General features: G+C 38.6%; 1 protein-coding gene across 7 annotated transcripts in view; it reads left to right on the top strand.

The window, feature by feature from the left end:
• Rims1 (regulating synaptic membrane exocytosis 1) overlaps positions 1 to 15,485 on the top strand; it is a 481,904-nt gene that overhangs the window by 167,010 nt on the left and 299,409 nt on the right. For all 7 annotated transcript variants that reach the window (XM_028767193.1, XM_028767198.1, XM_028767197.1 and 4 more), the window contains exon 3: positions 7,894 to 7,962. In XM_028767193.1, coding sequence (XP_028623026.1) covers positions 7,894 to 7,962 — 69 coding nt within the window. The remainder of the gene's footprint in view (positions 1 to 7,893; positions 7,963 to 15,485) is intronic.

The following is a 15,485-nucleotide window of genomic DNA, read 5'->3' as shown; positions in this document are numbered from 1 at the left end:
GAAAGAAAGAAAGAAAGAAAGAAAGAAAGAAAGAAAGAAAGAAAGAAGAAAGGTAGGTAGGTAGGTAGGTAGGTAGAACACTAATGTTAGACCTGTATCTTCTACCCTCCAATACTTGAATAAAATTTGGCCACAGCTATTTTCCTTACCTGTTTGATACTGATCTGCCTCCCTAGTGTCGGACACTTGTGCTCCAGACCTACTATCTAGTGTATGGGCCTATGACCAGTACACTGTCTACTTGCACACTCTTGGCTCCTTCCATATTACTTTGTCACTCTGGTGCTAGGCCCTAAGGTAGCAGAGAGAAAAGAGTCTCCTGTGGTATCCAAGGTATGTCTTGACTGTGTTGGGGGAGTTTTCTTTGGTTCTCTTATCCATACTGAGCAACCTTCAGCTTACTCTGGGGTAAAGCCAGTGTCTCCTCCTGGGACTTTGGTAGCAAGTGTTTAGAAGGTTCTAGCTCTCAGGAACATGACATCTTCAATGAGATCTGCTATGAAACATCTGTCTTCTACCTAAACACTGGAATAAGTCACTAGCACTCTTTTCAACTTCCCATTTCTCCAGTGACAATGGAATTAAAATATCCTTTTTGTCTGAGGTTTACTGATGTAGTGGCCTTGAATTTTCTTGCCCTTATCTTCCCTAATGCTAAGAGTATAGCCGTCTACTAATATTCAGTCTACTGAGATGTTCCTCTGTCCCTAGGTGGATAGTGTTATCAGGCCCACTCATCTTATGGGAAGTGAATGTGAGAAATATCTCCTGGACATCCCTACTTCCTCTGGAAGTCTCTTCCTCCTGGGACCTTCCTCCTTCTCCATTACCTCATCTGACAAAGGACAGAACTCATCTTTTGTATTTAGTAATAGGAGAACATTGCCTGCTTTGGCCTTGGATATTTTAGGTCTTTGGTTTTTTTGTTTTTGTTTTTTTTCAATATCCTTGTGATGTGTTCAACATGGAGAAAAGAATGAAGAATAGCACCTCACTTTTCCAGCAATGCTGAAATGTATTGTGGGTTTGGAGATACTGGTATAACTCCTTTGAAAGAGGCCAAGAAAAGTTAAGACACTTGTCCAAGGTCAATCAGTAATAAGTGGCAGAGCCTAAATTTAATTCTAGGCAGGCTAGAGACAAAGGCTATCCTCTCAGACCTGCATATATATAATGTAATATATATAATATGTATTATATATTGTGTAATATATATAATATACATAATATATATTACATATTATTATATATTATATTATATGCTTTATATATTATATAAGTTATACATATAATATATATTACATTATATATATATATATATATATATATATATATATATATATATTACAATAAACCTTAAACAACACAAAATCTGGGCAACTGCCTACCTCCCATGGTGTTAGAATCTACTTTCCTATCAATAACCCCAAGTTATTACTTACTACTTACTATGTTTTATCTGGGCTGCTCTTAGCTCCAATTGGCCTGTCCTCAGGACCATATGCTCTTGTCTTGATTCTTAACCCATGGCCACTGCTCCTTCCTCCTCCTGCACCTTCTTCTCTTTCCTTCCCTGACCCCAATCTCAGAAAACCTAAACCCCAGCTGTCTCTTCTGCCCAGCTCTTGGCTGTTGGCATCTTTATTCACCAGTCAGCAATAATTTGGGGTCAGTCAGTCCTGTCTCTTATGCACTTTAAGATGCCTTATAGTGATTTGTGGTTCTTAAGGCAAGTAAAATGAGATGCCTAGCTGTTGTTGGTGGAAGCAGGATCTGAAGATATTAAGATCATGGATTTTTGAAAATAAGCCTGAGAAAAATGCTTATACAGAATGGAACTGAAGCTTACAGGACTATGCATCTCATTAAAGCTTGCTATCTGCTATAAAATAGAAACAGGCACTTACCCCTGGGATGGCAAGAGGCCATGTTTATAATTTATCTAAATAAAAAGTTTATTGAAACATATAATCATTTTCATCAACCCTGCTCTTGAGAACTAATTAACCAAAGATTGGTTAAGTTTGTAAAATATTTCATAAGTTAGAGCCCACTGGGCTGCTCATTCAGTGTGGTATATTACATGGTTAGCAGGGTTTTAAAAAATGATGAAGACATATTAAAGTACGTATAAGAAAGGTATAAACAAATTAATAAATTTTGTGTTCTTTCACAAGCCATGGTAAATCTCCCAGAATGCAAAGCTCTTTGTCAGTGAGATAAATGTATATTCTTTGAACTTCACATTGCTAAAATTACATTGAGTTATCTTAATTATACAACAAAAATGATGATGGACCTCCTTGAGATACTAATGTTGGCAATAGAAAAAGCAAGTGAAAGTTGTTCTAACTTGTAGAGGGCCATTAAGAGATATAAAAATAATGGTCATAGAAGAACCATAGGCCACAGCATGTTCTAAAGGCCAACTTGTTACCTATGATTTCCAAAGCCTGTCTAAAGAACTTAGGATTAATGCTCAGTTGCCTTGTAGTTAACATTTCCAGGTGTATTCACATCATTAATAAACCCTTAGACCTGCCACCTATGTGCTGAAAGCTTTCTGAAATTTTATCCTTCAAATTATCTAAAATATAACCAATTATGTTATCAAATGAATCAAGCATTCTTTACTGCTTTCTAAAGGGTGGGAAAGAGATATTGTGCGTGTGTTTGTGTGTGCATATGTGTACATCGTTGAAAACATCTGTAACCTTGGCACTCAGGCAGGCAGAGACAATAGAATTGTCCCACGTTAGAGGCCACGTTGTTCTACATAGTGAAATTCAGTCAGGGCCAAGGCTAAATAAAGAGACCCTGTCTCAAAAACACAAACCAAAACAAAACCCCTCCCCAATGAAAAAAAGAATATTGCAGAGGGTTTTGGATTATTACATCAGATTAGCACCAGTGACAGAAGAACAAATTCCAGTCATGTCTGGTTTTGTGAAACAGTAAGTATAAATTTCGTGTGAAACATTACTTACAGGCAACTCTACCACTGAAAGGACATTCATTCACCCACAGTCTCTTCCAGGAAGTGTTTCACCCATGAGCTCCTCCCAGCAGCCTTTATCTGCAGGCTTCACTCCTGGAGGGAAGGAGGGAGAGAGGGAGAGAGGGTGGGTGGGAGGGAGGGCGGGAGGGAGGACATAAAGAAGGGGGAAGAAGTACATATATAGTGGGGAGGATAATGGAGAAAAAAAAATCAGGATCAATGGGCCCTTGATTTTAGTGAAGGATTATTACTTTTAATGAATGACCCCAAAACCCAGTTATACAGATTTTCATAGGCAGAAACTTGAATTCTTTTGTAACAAGATAAGCAAGACAGGAGTGAGGATTACAGTGAGCTATCAAGCCTTTGCCATTGATTCACACTGCTCTCGGAGTCCCTCAAGATGGCTTGGCTTTGCTCATAAGGACAGGTAGTCATTTCCTTCCAGTTGCTGTGACAAAACTCCGCCTGGAAATGTTTTAGGGGAGAAAGGGTTTATTTTAGATCACAGTTCCAAGTGACTGTCCATCCCTTCAGGGAAGAAACAGCAGGAGGAGGCTGAGGGAACTGGTTATATTACATCTTCAGTCAGGAGAAAGCAAGAGGCACATGCTTGTCAACACTTAGCAAGCCATTTTGGTTAGGTCCAGAGCCCATCCTTCCCATGAAATGGCGTCACTCATGCTAGGCTGAGACTTCCCACACCAATCAGTGTAATCCAGATGAACATCTGAAGACATATCTGATCGAGTCAACCCCTCATTGAGACTCTTCCCAGACAATTGAGCCCTAGTGACAATTAAAATTAAGCATTGCAGGTCTTATGCAGTCAATGACTTCCTGTTGACCACATTTCATTCATTGTGAAGAATAAATGAGTTTTAGAAATTTTTGTTTTTACTTTAATGTCTAATGTTGTATGAGAAAGGGACACATGGAGATATGAGAAAGCATTGCCTTTTTTTGAATTTATGTTTTCATTTACTTATTTATTTTGGTGTGTGTGTGTGTATGTGCGTGTCTCTCTGTGCGTATGTGTCTGTGTGTGTATGTATGTGTATGTGTTTACGTGTCTGTGTGTGTATGCATGTGTATGTGTGTGTATGTATCCATGTGTGTGTATGTGTCTGTGTGTGTGTATGTGTCTGTGTGTGTATGCATGTGTATGTGTCTGTGTGTGTATGCATGTGTATGTGTCTGTGTGTGTATGCATGTGTATGTGTCTGTGTGTGTATGCATGTGTATGTGTCTGTGTGTGTATGCATGTGTATGTGTCTGTGTGTGTGTGTATACGTGTGTGTGTTTGTGTGTGTGTGTGTGTAAGTAAAGGTGTGTAGGTGCATTGTGAATTCAGTAACTAGTTCTTGTTCTCCATCTTACTGTTTTGTTGCCATATTGTATGGTAGTTCAGCCAGTTTAACCGTGAGCTTCCTTCTGGAGCTGCTTCTCACTGCACAGCCTACTTCACCACAGGAGTGTAAGGATTGCAGGGAGAACCACATCATCTATCTTTCTGCATCAGATCCAGGGATCCAAGTCAGTCATGTTTATGCGGCAAGTGCTTTTACCTGCTGAGATCTCTCCCCAGCTCTTTCCTAAGTGCTTCGTTCCGTTTGTTATTTACTTAGTATTTATTTTATGATAAATTGTAATCCATCAACAAAAAATATTTTTGAATCAAAATGTATCAGGTTTTAAAAGCAATATAGTTTCTTTTGGTATTTTTTTCATTATAATTCTTTGATTTCAAACACACAGGAGAATTTTGGTAGTTTTCATCTTCCATTCCCTTCACTCCTTCCCCTTCCTCTCTTGAATCAGGAGATAAGACCTAGGAAAAGTTGTTGTCAAATGTTAAATTGAACAGTGTTGTATGTACCAATGTGTGTGTCAGAGTGTGTGAGTCTGTGTCAGTGCGTTTGTGTGTATATGTGATGAATAATCCATTTTTCACATTCTGTAAATATAGTCAAGAAATAATGTATAATGAATTGTGTCAACGGGTACTAAATTCAGCCCTCTCATCTTAAGACTCGGGTGTGAGAACTGAAAACTTCACAGAGATCTTGAGACTGAAATTCATGTCACTGTTAAGGAACTTCTCTTGCCTCCCCCACCCCCAGTAAATATACTGGCTTGTTTTAGTAAGAATCAGCTACTTGGAAGGCACATGCCTGGGTCTTCCTTATATATTAAATTCTCACCACAAGTTTCTCACAAGAAAGAATCCTTTTCAGCAATTCAGTCAAAATAGCTCAGGGATGGAAACTTATCTTGTCCAAAGTTACAGTTTGTGCTTTTCACAATTGTCAGGAGAGATTTTTGAAAGTAAAACAAAAAGTCCACCGTATACGTTATTATGTATAGTTGAGCTTCTTTGGCTTTTCTCTTTCAAACTGAAAGTAAAATGACTTTTTCCTTTCAATTTATTAAATTTGTTATTGATTTTTAGATTATATTTATATCAATTCCCTTTTTCTTTTTTGCCCTCAACCTTTTCATATACCCATTCTTAGGTTTTTCAAATTCATGAACTTTCGAAATTAACTCTGTGTGCGTGTGTGTGTGTGTTTGTATTTACATATACAATGTTATATGTATATAATCATATACATTTAACACTGTAACGCATACATATATGCAATACATACATATACACATTTAATATATACAATACATGTTTCTATGTGTATATTTATTTATAATATATGTATACATACATATATATACACACACACATGCACACACACACACAAACACACATATTCTCAAATATAACCTGCTCAGTCTCTACAGTGTTATTTGTATATACATTGTTTCAGGGCTGACCTTTTGGTATTAGATAACAAGTTGGTAGGCCCTCCTCTGTGTTAGACCACTTCTCTCCACTCTTAGCATTTCTTTGTTACCTGCAATTCTTTGGTAGGGTTGATGCTAAGTGGTCTTTCTCCATTCCACTTTGCAATTATGATTTCGAGAAATTAATAACTGTTTCATCTATGGACTCTATTCCACTGGCAGCATTATGAAGTCTCACATTTGTGCTCTGATCACAAATGTGGTAATCATGTCAAGGAAAGAATGCCTAGTTAAATTCTGAATTTTAGTATCTACTTAGTATATTTATCCTTGAAAAATTATATGGATTGGATTATAAGTGATTCATAGCAAAAGCAAGAAAATTAAGAAGCTTAGAGACAGCCCAGACATGGTGACCGTTGCCTTTAATCCCAACATTCATGAGACAGAGGCAGGAGGATCTCTGTGAGTCTGAGGCCAGTGTGTTCCCCATAGCAAGTTCCAGGACATCCAGAGCTACATAGAGATCCTGTCTAAAGTGGAAAAAGGAAAGTAAATAAATATCTTAAGAGCACAGAGAAATCAAAGTATCCTAAGTTTAGTAGATACTTTAATTTTTATGAATACATTCTCAAATTATTCTTGGGTTGAGCTATATATAATCTGTATATCTAACATTGCTCTCAGGTTTATGACAGCAAAACAAAGAAATACATTTTTAAAATCTGCATTATGAAGGTTTCAAACAAAATGTTACAAAGTAAACCGAGCATTTTTATAACGTTCCATTTAAGATGACATTTTCAGACACATTGTGAGTGTGGTCATCAAAACAAGCAGATTTCATTTAGTGTGAATTTACTTATTGCTGAATCTCCAAAAATACCATAAATTAACCAAATAGATGAGGCTGCCCATGCAAAGGAGACATTTGCACTCGCTATCTTACAGCCAGGAAATCGTTACCAGTGTTTAGGTGCAGTAAACTCAGATTCTTTGGTATGTAACTGCTTTGGAGATAATCTTTTCTAGTAAAAGTTAAAGGCTCCAAGATTACACAGTTTATTAGGCAATCAGGTATATATTTTTTTTTTCATTTTTTATATTTTGGGGGAAAAAAAGAAAGCCAGCAACAGCAAACACCAAAAACCAATAGAGATTGTTTCTTGCAAATTAGGAACAAGGTTTTCCTAGATAGATGTAGCTTTTCTTTGCTGGCAAAGAACACAGTAGTGGCTGTTTCCACTGTAGAAGGCGACACTTGTATCTTTACCTGTGAAGAATCGTCTCTATTTGCACTATACCGCAGAAAACAATGTAGCATTTCTTCCAAACACTTTTCTCATGACCTTATAGACTAATAAGACACTTGCTGGGTTCCTGTGATACTGAATATTAAGTTCATAGGAAAGCACCCTGATATATTCATTCATTCTCTCTCTCTCTCTCTCTCTCTCTCTCTCTCTCTCTCTCTCTCTCTCTCTCTTTCTCTCTCCTTTACTCCCTCTCGCCTCTCTCTGTCTCTTCCTAGCTTTCTTTCTTTCTCTTTCTTTTTGTTAAATGCTAGACTGCTCATAGTAACTCACATCTATAATTCTAGTATTCAAGAGGCTGAGGCAGGATAATCCTTGTAAGTTTGAGGCCAGTTTGGGAAGCATAGTGAGTTCCAGCCCACCCTGGGCTTCAGACTGAGTACCTGTCTCAATAAACAAACAGAAAAATTAAGCGACAATAAGCTGTGATCTTACAGATTTTACACAGACAGACTTCACAGTGTGGCTCCTGGTCTTTCCCTCCATTCCTTTTTCTTTGAAAATTTCTCCGCTTCTCACTTTTGGAACTCCCAGACTAGCCTAAGAAAGACTCAGCAAAACCAGGCTGTTACAACAGTCTTTTCAGATTACATCATTGTCTTCTTAATCGTCAGAATAAAATAGGGACTCAGAGAGCACAGATGGGAAACTCAGATGTGACAAGTGTCTTACTTACCTTCCTTGCTGTACAGAGCTGAGCCATCTTAAAGTCCTGCTTGGATAAGCCTGACAACTGCTTACCTCCAGCTGACTGAGTCTGTCTTCTTCTCCCTTGCCTTGCAGGAACATTTTCAGATGTGTCTGTGTTCCCAGAAAGCCAAGCAGCGAAGAGGGAGGCCCAGAAAGAAACTGGTATTTCCTCTCCTTCCTGCTTTGGTCTGCTTTTTTTTTTTAAGTTCTGTTTGCTCCCAAAAGACCTCTTGGATGATTGCCCACAGAACAGTGGGCCCATTCAGAGGAGTCCCGTGTGTCTTGTCTTCCCAAAGCTACTCTAGTCTTGCACACCTACAGTTATGACAAACACAGAGCTATCAGCATGTTGTTTTGCTTCATAGAATACATTGAAACATCACACTTTGGCCAGCAAATACTTATTAAAGCATCACTGCTTGCCCACTATCTCTGTCATATGAACTGAGATATTTAGATTATTAAAACTGCCTAGAGGAGGAAAACAGCCTCCCAAGTGTTTAAAGGATTACACTTGAGCTATTAATTTTATTGCCTATTTAAATTTGGTAACCGTGTTGATGAAAGGAAGCCTCATTTCCAACAGGCTTCTTACCCACACTGGATACTGTTGGGGACAGGTGTGTGGTATATATATATTCATGTCACATGAAGTGATATGGTTTCATTAGTTTATCTTATACAGAATATATGTATTTCATAATTTTAACCAAGTGTGGCATGTTTCTACTGTGTATTTAAAACACTTCTGAATCGTATTGGTTCAGAATTGTTGAACAAAATGTATTAAAAGCTAACATTGATTTAGCAGGGGGGGAAACATGATAAACACATAGTAATGTCACTGCACAGTTCAAAGCTTTATTAATAAATCCCCAGATTCACCCAGTATTATTAATGATGGTCCTGTTGAAAATAGGCAGCCCGATCACTGAGGCAGTCAATAAGATGATGTTGGATAAACTCATGCTTACAATTCAAGGTCTTAGCTTTCTTTGACCTACTAGAGTGTGGTTGCTTGCTCTTTTGGCCTCCAGCAAGACTCCTTCGTACACAGTTTCCTGGCCTTGCATTTGCAGTCTGTGGTCTAGATGCTATTCAGTACAGCTTCCACTCTATGCCTTGTTTAAACCTGTGGCTGCAAGTGAGGATGGGTGTCTTATCTACAACCCCTAAGCCTCCCATAGTGCCTCAGTGGCTCTGACCTGGTCTTCAAGGCCTGCTTGTTCTGGTTGCTACCTGTTTTTCACTTTGCTTTCTGTTCCATCCCACTGGGGGCCACTATTTAGGGCAAATGGGCCTGCTTGTTAGTAGATACTATGTGTGCTTTTACAGATCTTTACTTTAGGATGCTCTTCCCTCCCCCGAATCCCTGCTATGTGCATCTGTGAATACTGTTCCCCCCGTTTTAATTTGATGTGTTTGTCAATTATGTCTTCTCCGAACAGCGAAGTTTGTCATGATTTCTTCCCTCTTTTGAAATGATAACTTCAATTTTCAAACCTCCAAATATGTATTATGTTATATTGAAATGGTATGTGAGCCAAGATTATACTCCCTACAGGATATCTGAATCTGGTTTACTTTGAACCCCAAGTATTCTTGGCACAATTCCTTAAACCTGTTATCCAGTAAGTAATTATTCAGTGAATGATAAATTTTTCCTCTTTGTTCTATAGTGCATGATGTAGCTAACATCTCCTGGGATTTACAGATGTTGGTGTTTATATATGTTCTTTTCTTTTAGTTAAGCACATAATGGATGTATTTAAAAATCTAGATCTTGGGAGGCTATATTCAGAACCCTATAATATTTTATATAATCTAATGACTTTCCAATTTAATCTTTTTTCCCCTTCACAATAACATTGTGTAGTTTTATTTTGGTTCTTAAGAATTCTCACTGCTTAAAAATATATAAAAAGAAAAGTAAAAACAAAGTGAAAGCCACCTCACAGTGGACTCTGGGATATATGTGGTTTATTTTTATCAACATTTTAACGGTATCATGTGCAAGTGGAAAGAACAGTTGTTGCTTCCAAACCGTAATGAAATACTAAAAGGGTTAAATATGAGGCTTAACTGGAAATTGTGGGGCGCAGGAGTCTTTAAGAATATTACAAGAAAATTTTAGTTCCACAGTTTTTACCATTGCTCATTGTTCAAACCAAAGGTATATTTATACTTAGTAATATTACATTTAATGTATGATCTTATGGTGGGTACAGAGCCATGGTAGAACAGTGGCTTAGCATGTCTGATGATCTGGGTTTCATGCCGAAAACTGTGAGATAAATTTTAAAGTATGGGCTGGGAACTTCTTATATCCACAGGGATATGAGAAGAAGTTAGTGATACCACTCAGGAAGAGTATCACTATTCCAGCTGCTCTGTACAGCCAGCTCTGTGTCTGAACCTCTTCTCATTCTTCTCTTCAAAGTTGGGTCTGGATGTATCTAAATCAGTGTCAGGAGATACAAAGATGCCCCGTTGCTCCTGGATGCTCCTCTCATCTTCCTGCAAATGGTTTTGAGCATTTCAGACAGAGTAGCAAACTGCAGAATGAAAAAAAAAATCGCCAAAGGGGCTTAGCGCATACATTCATCAACTTCAAGTCAAACAACATTTTTTTCTCCTTTAATATTTTAAATGTATTACCAGTAATTCTAGAAGAGACTTGCAACACAATAACATCTCCATTGTCCCCCTGGAGGGAATCTTTAATTGTTTTAAAAGGCAAAAACAATTGCGTTCTTATAAATATAGTCATTAAAATGTGCATAAATATAGTTATTCAGTAGAGCTATGTCAGCAGAAGCTGTGGCTGTTGACTGGTGCCTCAGCTTTACTGGGGGTAGGAGCAACTGGCTGATGTTGGCGCTTTAAATCTCCCAACATATTCCTACAGCAGAGTGGCTGCTTACCGTGAGTGGTATTTAAAGTTCTGCTCTTAAACCTTTTAAAAATACACTTTTGTCTCATTTGTTGTTTCCATATCTTAATGATATTCTTTATTTTATTTTAAAATTAAAAGGAGCAAGGAAGCAGTTCTGAGCCTTCAGTACCACAGCGAATTGACCTTTTCCATGGACCAATGTTTGCGCCTATGTTTGGTCTGGATTGGTTTTTCCTTTACCTGTTTACATGCAACCAACTCCATTGTGCCTCAGAGCCTTTACCTTTTTATTTTTTGATTCATTGTCTTAGCTTTCCTTGAGCTATTATCCCATCCTTCCCAAAACCGCAGAGACTGCTTGGCTAGTCATCAGAAGTATTTAAAACGGTAAACAAGGCTGGAGAGAGATGCCTCCTCAGTTAAGAGGACTGGCTGCTCTTCCAGGTGAGCCAGGAATGAATCTAAGACCTCACATGGCCACTTACGACGCTCTGTGACGCCAGTCTCAAGGGATATGACGGCCTCTTCTGGCTTCTTTGAGCACCAAGCATACATGCAATACACAGACATTTATGGAGGCAAACATACACATAAAAGAATAAAATTAGATTTAAAACACAGAATGTGTTGCTCAATACACAGGATGCTCAATATTTCCTTTAAATATTTTTTTTAATATTTCTTTTCAGACTCTATTGGAAAAATATTTTTTAGTCACATGGGGATATGAAATAAAAGTACATTCAGGAATGGTAAATGGTGCTGTTAGTGTAATCCCAGTACCATTGGAACAGAAGGATTGCAGGGGGAGGAGGAGGAGGAGGAGGAAAAAAAGGAGGAAGAGGAGGAGGAGGAGGAGATGGGGAAAGGAGGAGGAGGATTAAAGTAGTTCAAGTATAGAAACTGTGAGAAAGATAATAAGGATACATTTGAAAAAAAATGGGAAAGTGGCTAACCTTAAGGTATAGCAAAGATTTCCTTTCTTAAAGCAACAGTAAATCGTTTGACAGTGCTACAGCTTGGAAGTCAGACATGAAGGCAGCTGCAGCAACATGCTCCAGTGAAGATTCTACGGGGGAGGTGTGGGTGGGGCGTTCCACATCAGTTTTATTGCTTCTGTTAGCCCCACCTTCCCCTTGCCTTGGAGATGTAGCTCTCAAACCCTCTGCCATCACCAAACCCTCTTCCTATGCATATTCACACCATCTTCATTCTGTACGTGTTGCCGCTGTGGCTAAATTTATCCCCCGTTTAAAAGTCACGATGGATTAAAAATCCACTCTAGCAATCTCAGTTTAACTTGATTAGCCTACAAAGACTGTGCTTTCAAGGAATATTCGATTTGGTACTGTGGGTTAGAATTCCAGCATGTTTTCTTTGAGAGTCCCAATACAATATATTGGGACAAGTCAGAAAGGAAGACCAAGCCCAAGATAGTTAGTTCCAGTTAAAACAAAACAAAACAAAACACAGCAGGGCAAGAGTAAAACCCACTCCTCAATTATCTCACTAAAACAGAAAGCCTGTAGGAGTATATATTTATAAATTTCCACTAGTCATGGTGGAGGGAATATTGATTCCCTTATTTCATAACAATTCTAAACTTCAGGCAAACAGTCTTCAGTAGGTAGAGAAAGCTGTGAGACAAAGACCTGCAAAGTGATAGGAACTGGAATGTTTGGGCCACATTGGAGTTAAAGGAAGGAAATATGGCAAGGATGAAAGCAGCATCCATGATAATACCTCCAGTAGTCTGTCAGTAAGACAGCATTTAACCCAGTGCCGAAGAAACACAAAGCAAGTTAGACACCAAAGGCAGACTTGATTTGGAGAGATGGTTCAGTAGTTAAGAGTAATTTGCTGCTCCAGGAGAGGTAAAACGTCCAGCACTAAGTCAAGGATCACATAGGGACCCAAGACTCCAGCTCTTTTCCAGCCTTCATATGCCTGTGCAGGTATGCACATGCAGATACACACAAACACAAAGAGAGACGGAAAAGAAGAGCAGGTATTAATCAGGCCTGCATTTTGGAAGACGTTCAGGAACAGATAGATGACTGTGGTCATCACGTAAGCTGAGTAAGGAAGCAGTAAGGACCATGGTCTGTAGAAGATGAGGTGAGATTTGCATATGGAGACAAGAGAGCATGCCCCTCCAACTTTAGAGTGGCTGCAGGAGAAGGGAAGTTCCTTTGGTCTGGGTGAAGAGAATCTATAATTTTAATGTATACCTTTTGAACTTAGCCACTGATTGTTTCTCAGATCCCCTCTCTATATATCTTTATATTGGTCTTATTTGTAAAAACTAAAATCAGGATGAGTTTCCTGTAAGTGCTGTATCAAATACTGAAGAACAAAATTTTGTTTTCTCAGAGATTCTGATTATTTATGTAGAAATGAGTCAAGACGTGCATATTTCGAAAGATGTTTTCCAAACACGGTCTCATTCTGAGATCAGACATTTTCAAAGGACAGGCTTGAAATAGGGCGTGATTTGTGCCATCAGAGTGAAATTAGAGTGACCTTAAAGTATAAGCAAGAGACAGGGCCCATGAAAGATTGCATGAGAGAAAATACCACATCAGCCTTTGCTTGATGAAGGAGGCAAGAAGATAAAGAGTGTCCTGAGGAGACAGTGTCCAGAGAAGATTTTGCAAAGGACAAAACCTACAGATAGATGAAAGACTGGGAGGAAATTCAAGATGGCACACTAGTATCTTTAGGGGAGACAGAAACAATGACAACGAGAATTAAATCTCAAGTCCTGTCGTGTACAGGTTTATATGTTATTTTCATGAGCTTTGGGGCTTAGTGTTGGAGCTGAAACGGGATGAGATTTAGAGGTCTCATAATGGTGTGTGTGCACTTTACATCTGAGAGAGTGATGCATTCAAAATGACCAGAAGGTATGAGTTAACACATGAATGCATGTGTGTGTGCACACACGGAGTGAGAACAAAATTAAGAGATAAGGAGAGAGTGAGGTTATAGAGAGGGAGATGGGCAGGTGGTAGAGAAAATGAGAGGATGAGGGGGAAAGAGAACAAAATGTAATAGAAGAGAGAGGGACAGATAGGAAGGAAGTGGAAGGAAGAAGAAAGAAGAGGGAAGAGAGAAATGAAGAGCATGATAAAGATGGGCCTGTGGAGGAAAGGATGAAAGACTAAGGGAGGAAGGGAAGCAAGGTCTGTGGTGGAGCGGTAGATGGAGGCAGGGAGGGAAGGTCTATGTGAAGGGAAAGAAATATTTGGTAAGAAGCTGTAAATGGAAAATGATGAGAAACAAAGTTGCTGAACTTCTTTTCCTTCTCTAGATGTTAAATTATATACATGTATGTATATGATGTATATGTATATACACACACATATACATACATACATATATGGATTGTTTAAGGCAGAATGGGCTCTGCAATCTATTGTATAAATACAAATATGAAGTTTTGTTTAAAAGAAACTTAAAATAATGACTTAGATTGATGGGAAATGTTTAGACATTCTTGTTTGAACTAGCAAATGCGTTTTGTAGACACCTATTTGAGGCAGTGTAAGGTTGACGGTTTATGTCATTCAATACTACAATCATGTCTAAAATTTTTTGCTATTTTTAGTATATAGGTGAGAACACTCTTATGAAGATATCTATTTCAGATCCTGCTTAGAATACCCATTTATATTGCTAGCTGGTAAGATTATCTACTACCAATTTTGTTTTTTATAAAGTGTTTTCTAGTGAATGACCCAGGATTATCCTGTACATGTCACGTGGACTAGAAAAAGCCAGGCCTCACCACCAACATGAACCTGAGAATGGCTTTGTGGTGTTGAATGAGTATCAAACTCATCTGCATCCAAGGTGACCATTGAGTTGTCAGAAGGAATATGTTTTGTGATTTGTTGCATTATCATATCCACAGATATTTGATGATACCACTTGAACAATCAGCTTTGCCTAATTTTACAGATAAAACTTACAAGAGTGCTATCTAAAAGTCCTTTTCAATTGTATTCCAGATGTATTGTTTCTAATGTTAATTCTAGAACATTTCGATAATGTTGAATTCTTTCAGAATCCCACACAGTGAATTTTGATCACATTCATCCCATCCAGCGTATTCAAAATCTACCCTTGGCATTACCTTTTGTATCCTCACCTTCTTATCCACCACCCCCAACCTTGACTTTCCCCCTCCTCTTGCTCCTCTTCTTTAAGCCTATAGAGTCTAATGTGTATTGTCCATCCACTTAGGTATGAAGGATGCTCTGGAGTGTAGTCAACCACTATGAGGCACACTGACTTGCCCTCTCTTGGCAGCTGTCAAACACCAATGGCTCCTCAGCTAGAGGTGTGTCTACCTCCCACCCTTTCTGCTGGGAATTTTGTCTAGTCTGAACTTGCATAATCTTGCACAGGCCATCATGACTGCTCTCAGTTTCTTCCTGAAACTTCCTTGCTGTCTGGAAAACATTGTTTCCTTGATGTTACCCACCACCTTGATCTCTAATGATCACTCTCCTTCTCTTCCACAATGATCCCTGAGTCTCGGGAATAGGAAGGTTGACATAGACAGGCCATGCAGCGCTGAGTACTCCACCACCTCTCTTTCTCTGCACAGTGACTAATTAAGGGTCTCTGTTTAAATTGTCATATACTGCAAGAAGAAGCTTCTCTGATGACAGTTGAGAGGCTGTCTGAGCTATGGGTCAAAGCATTTTTTGCGTTTTCTCATTTCTTCTTTTTCCAGAGAGAGAGAGAGAGAGAGAGAGAGAGAGAGAGAGAGAGAGAGAGA

This window comes from Grammomys surdaster, unplaced genomic scaffold (genome assembly GCF_004785775.1).
Source record: "Grammomys surdaster isolate TR1022 unplaced genomic scaffold, NIH_TR_1.0 171, whole genome shotgun sequence".
NCBI lineage: Eukaryota > Metazoa > Chordata > Mammalia > Rodentia > Muridae > Grammomys > Grammomys surdaster.
Note: the sequence above shows the minus strand (reverse complement) of the source record. Positions and strands in the feature narration are given on the sequence as shown.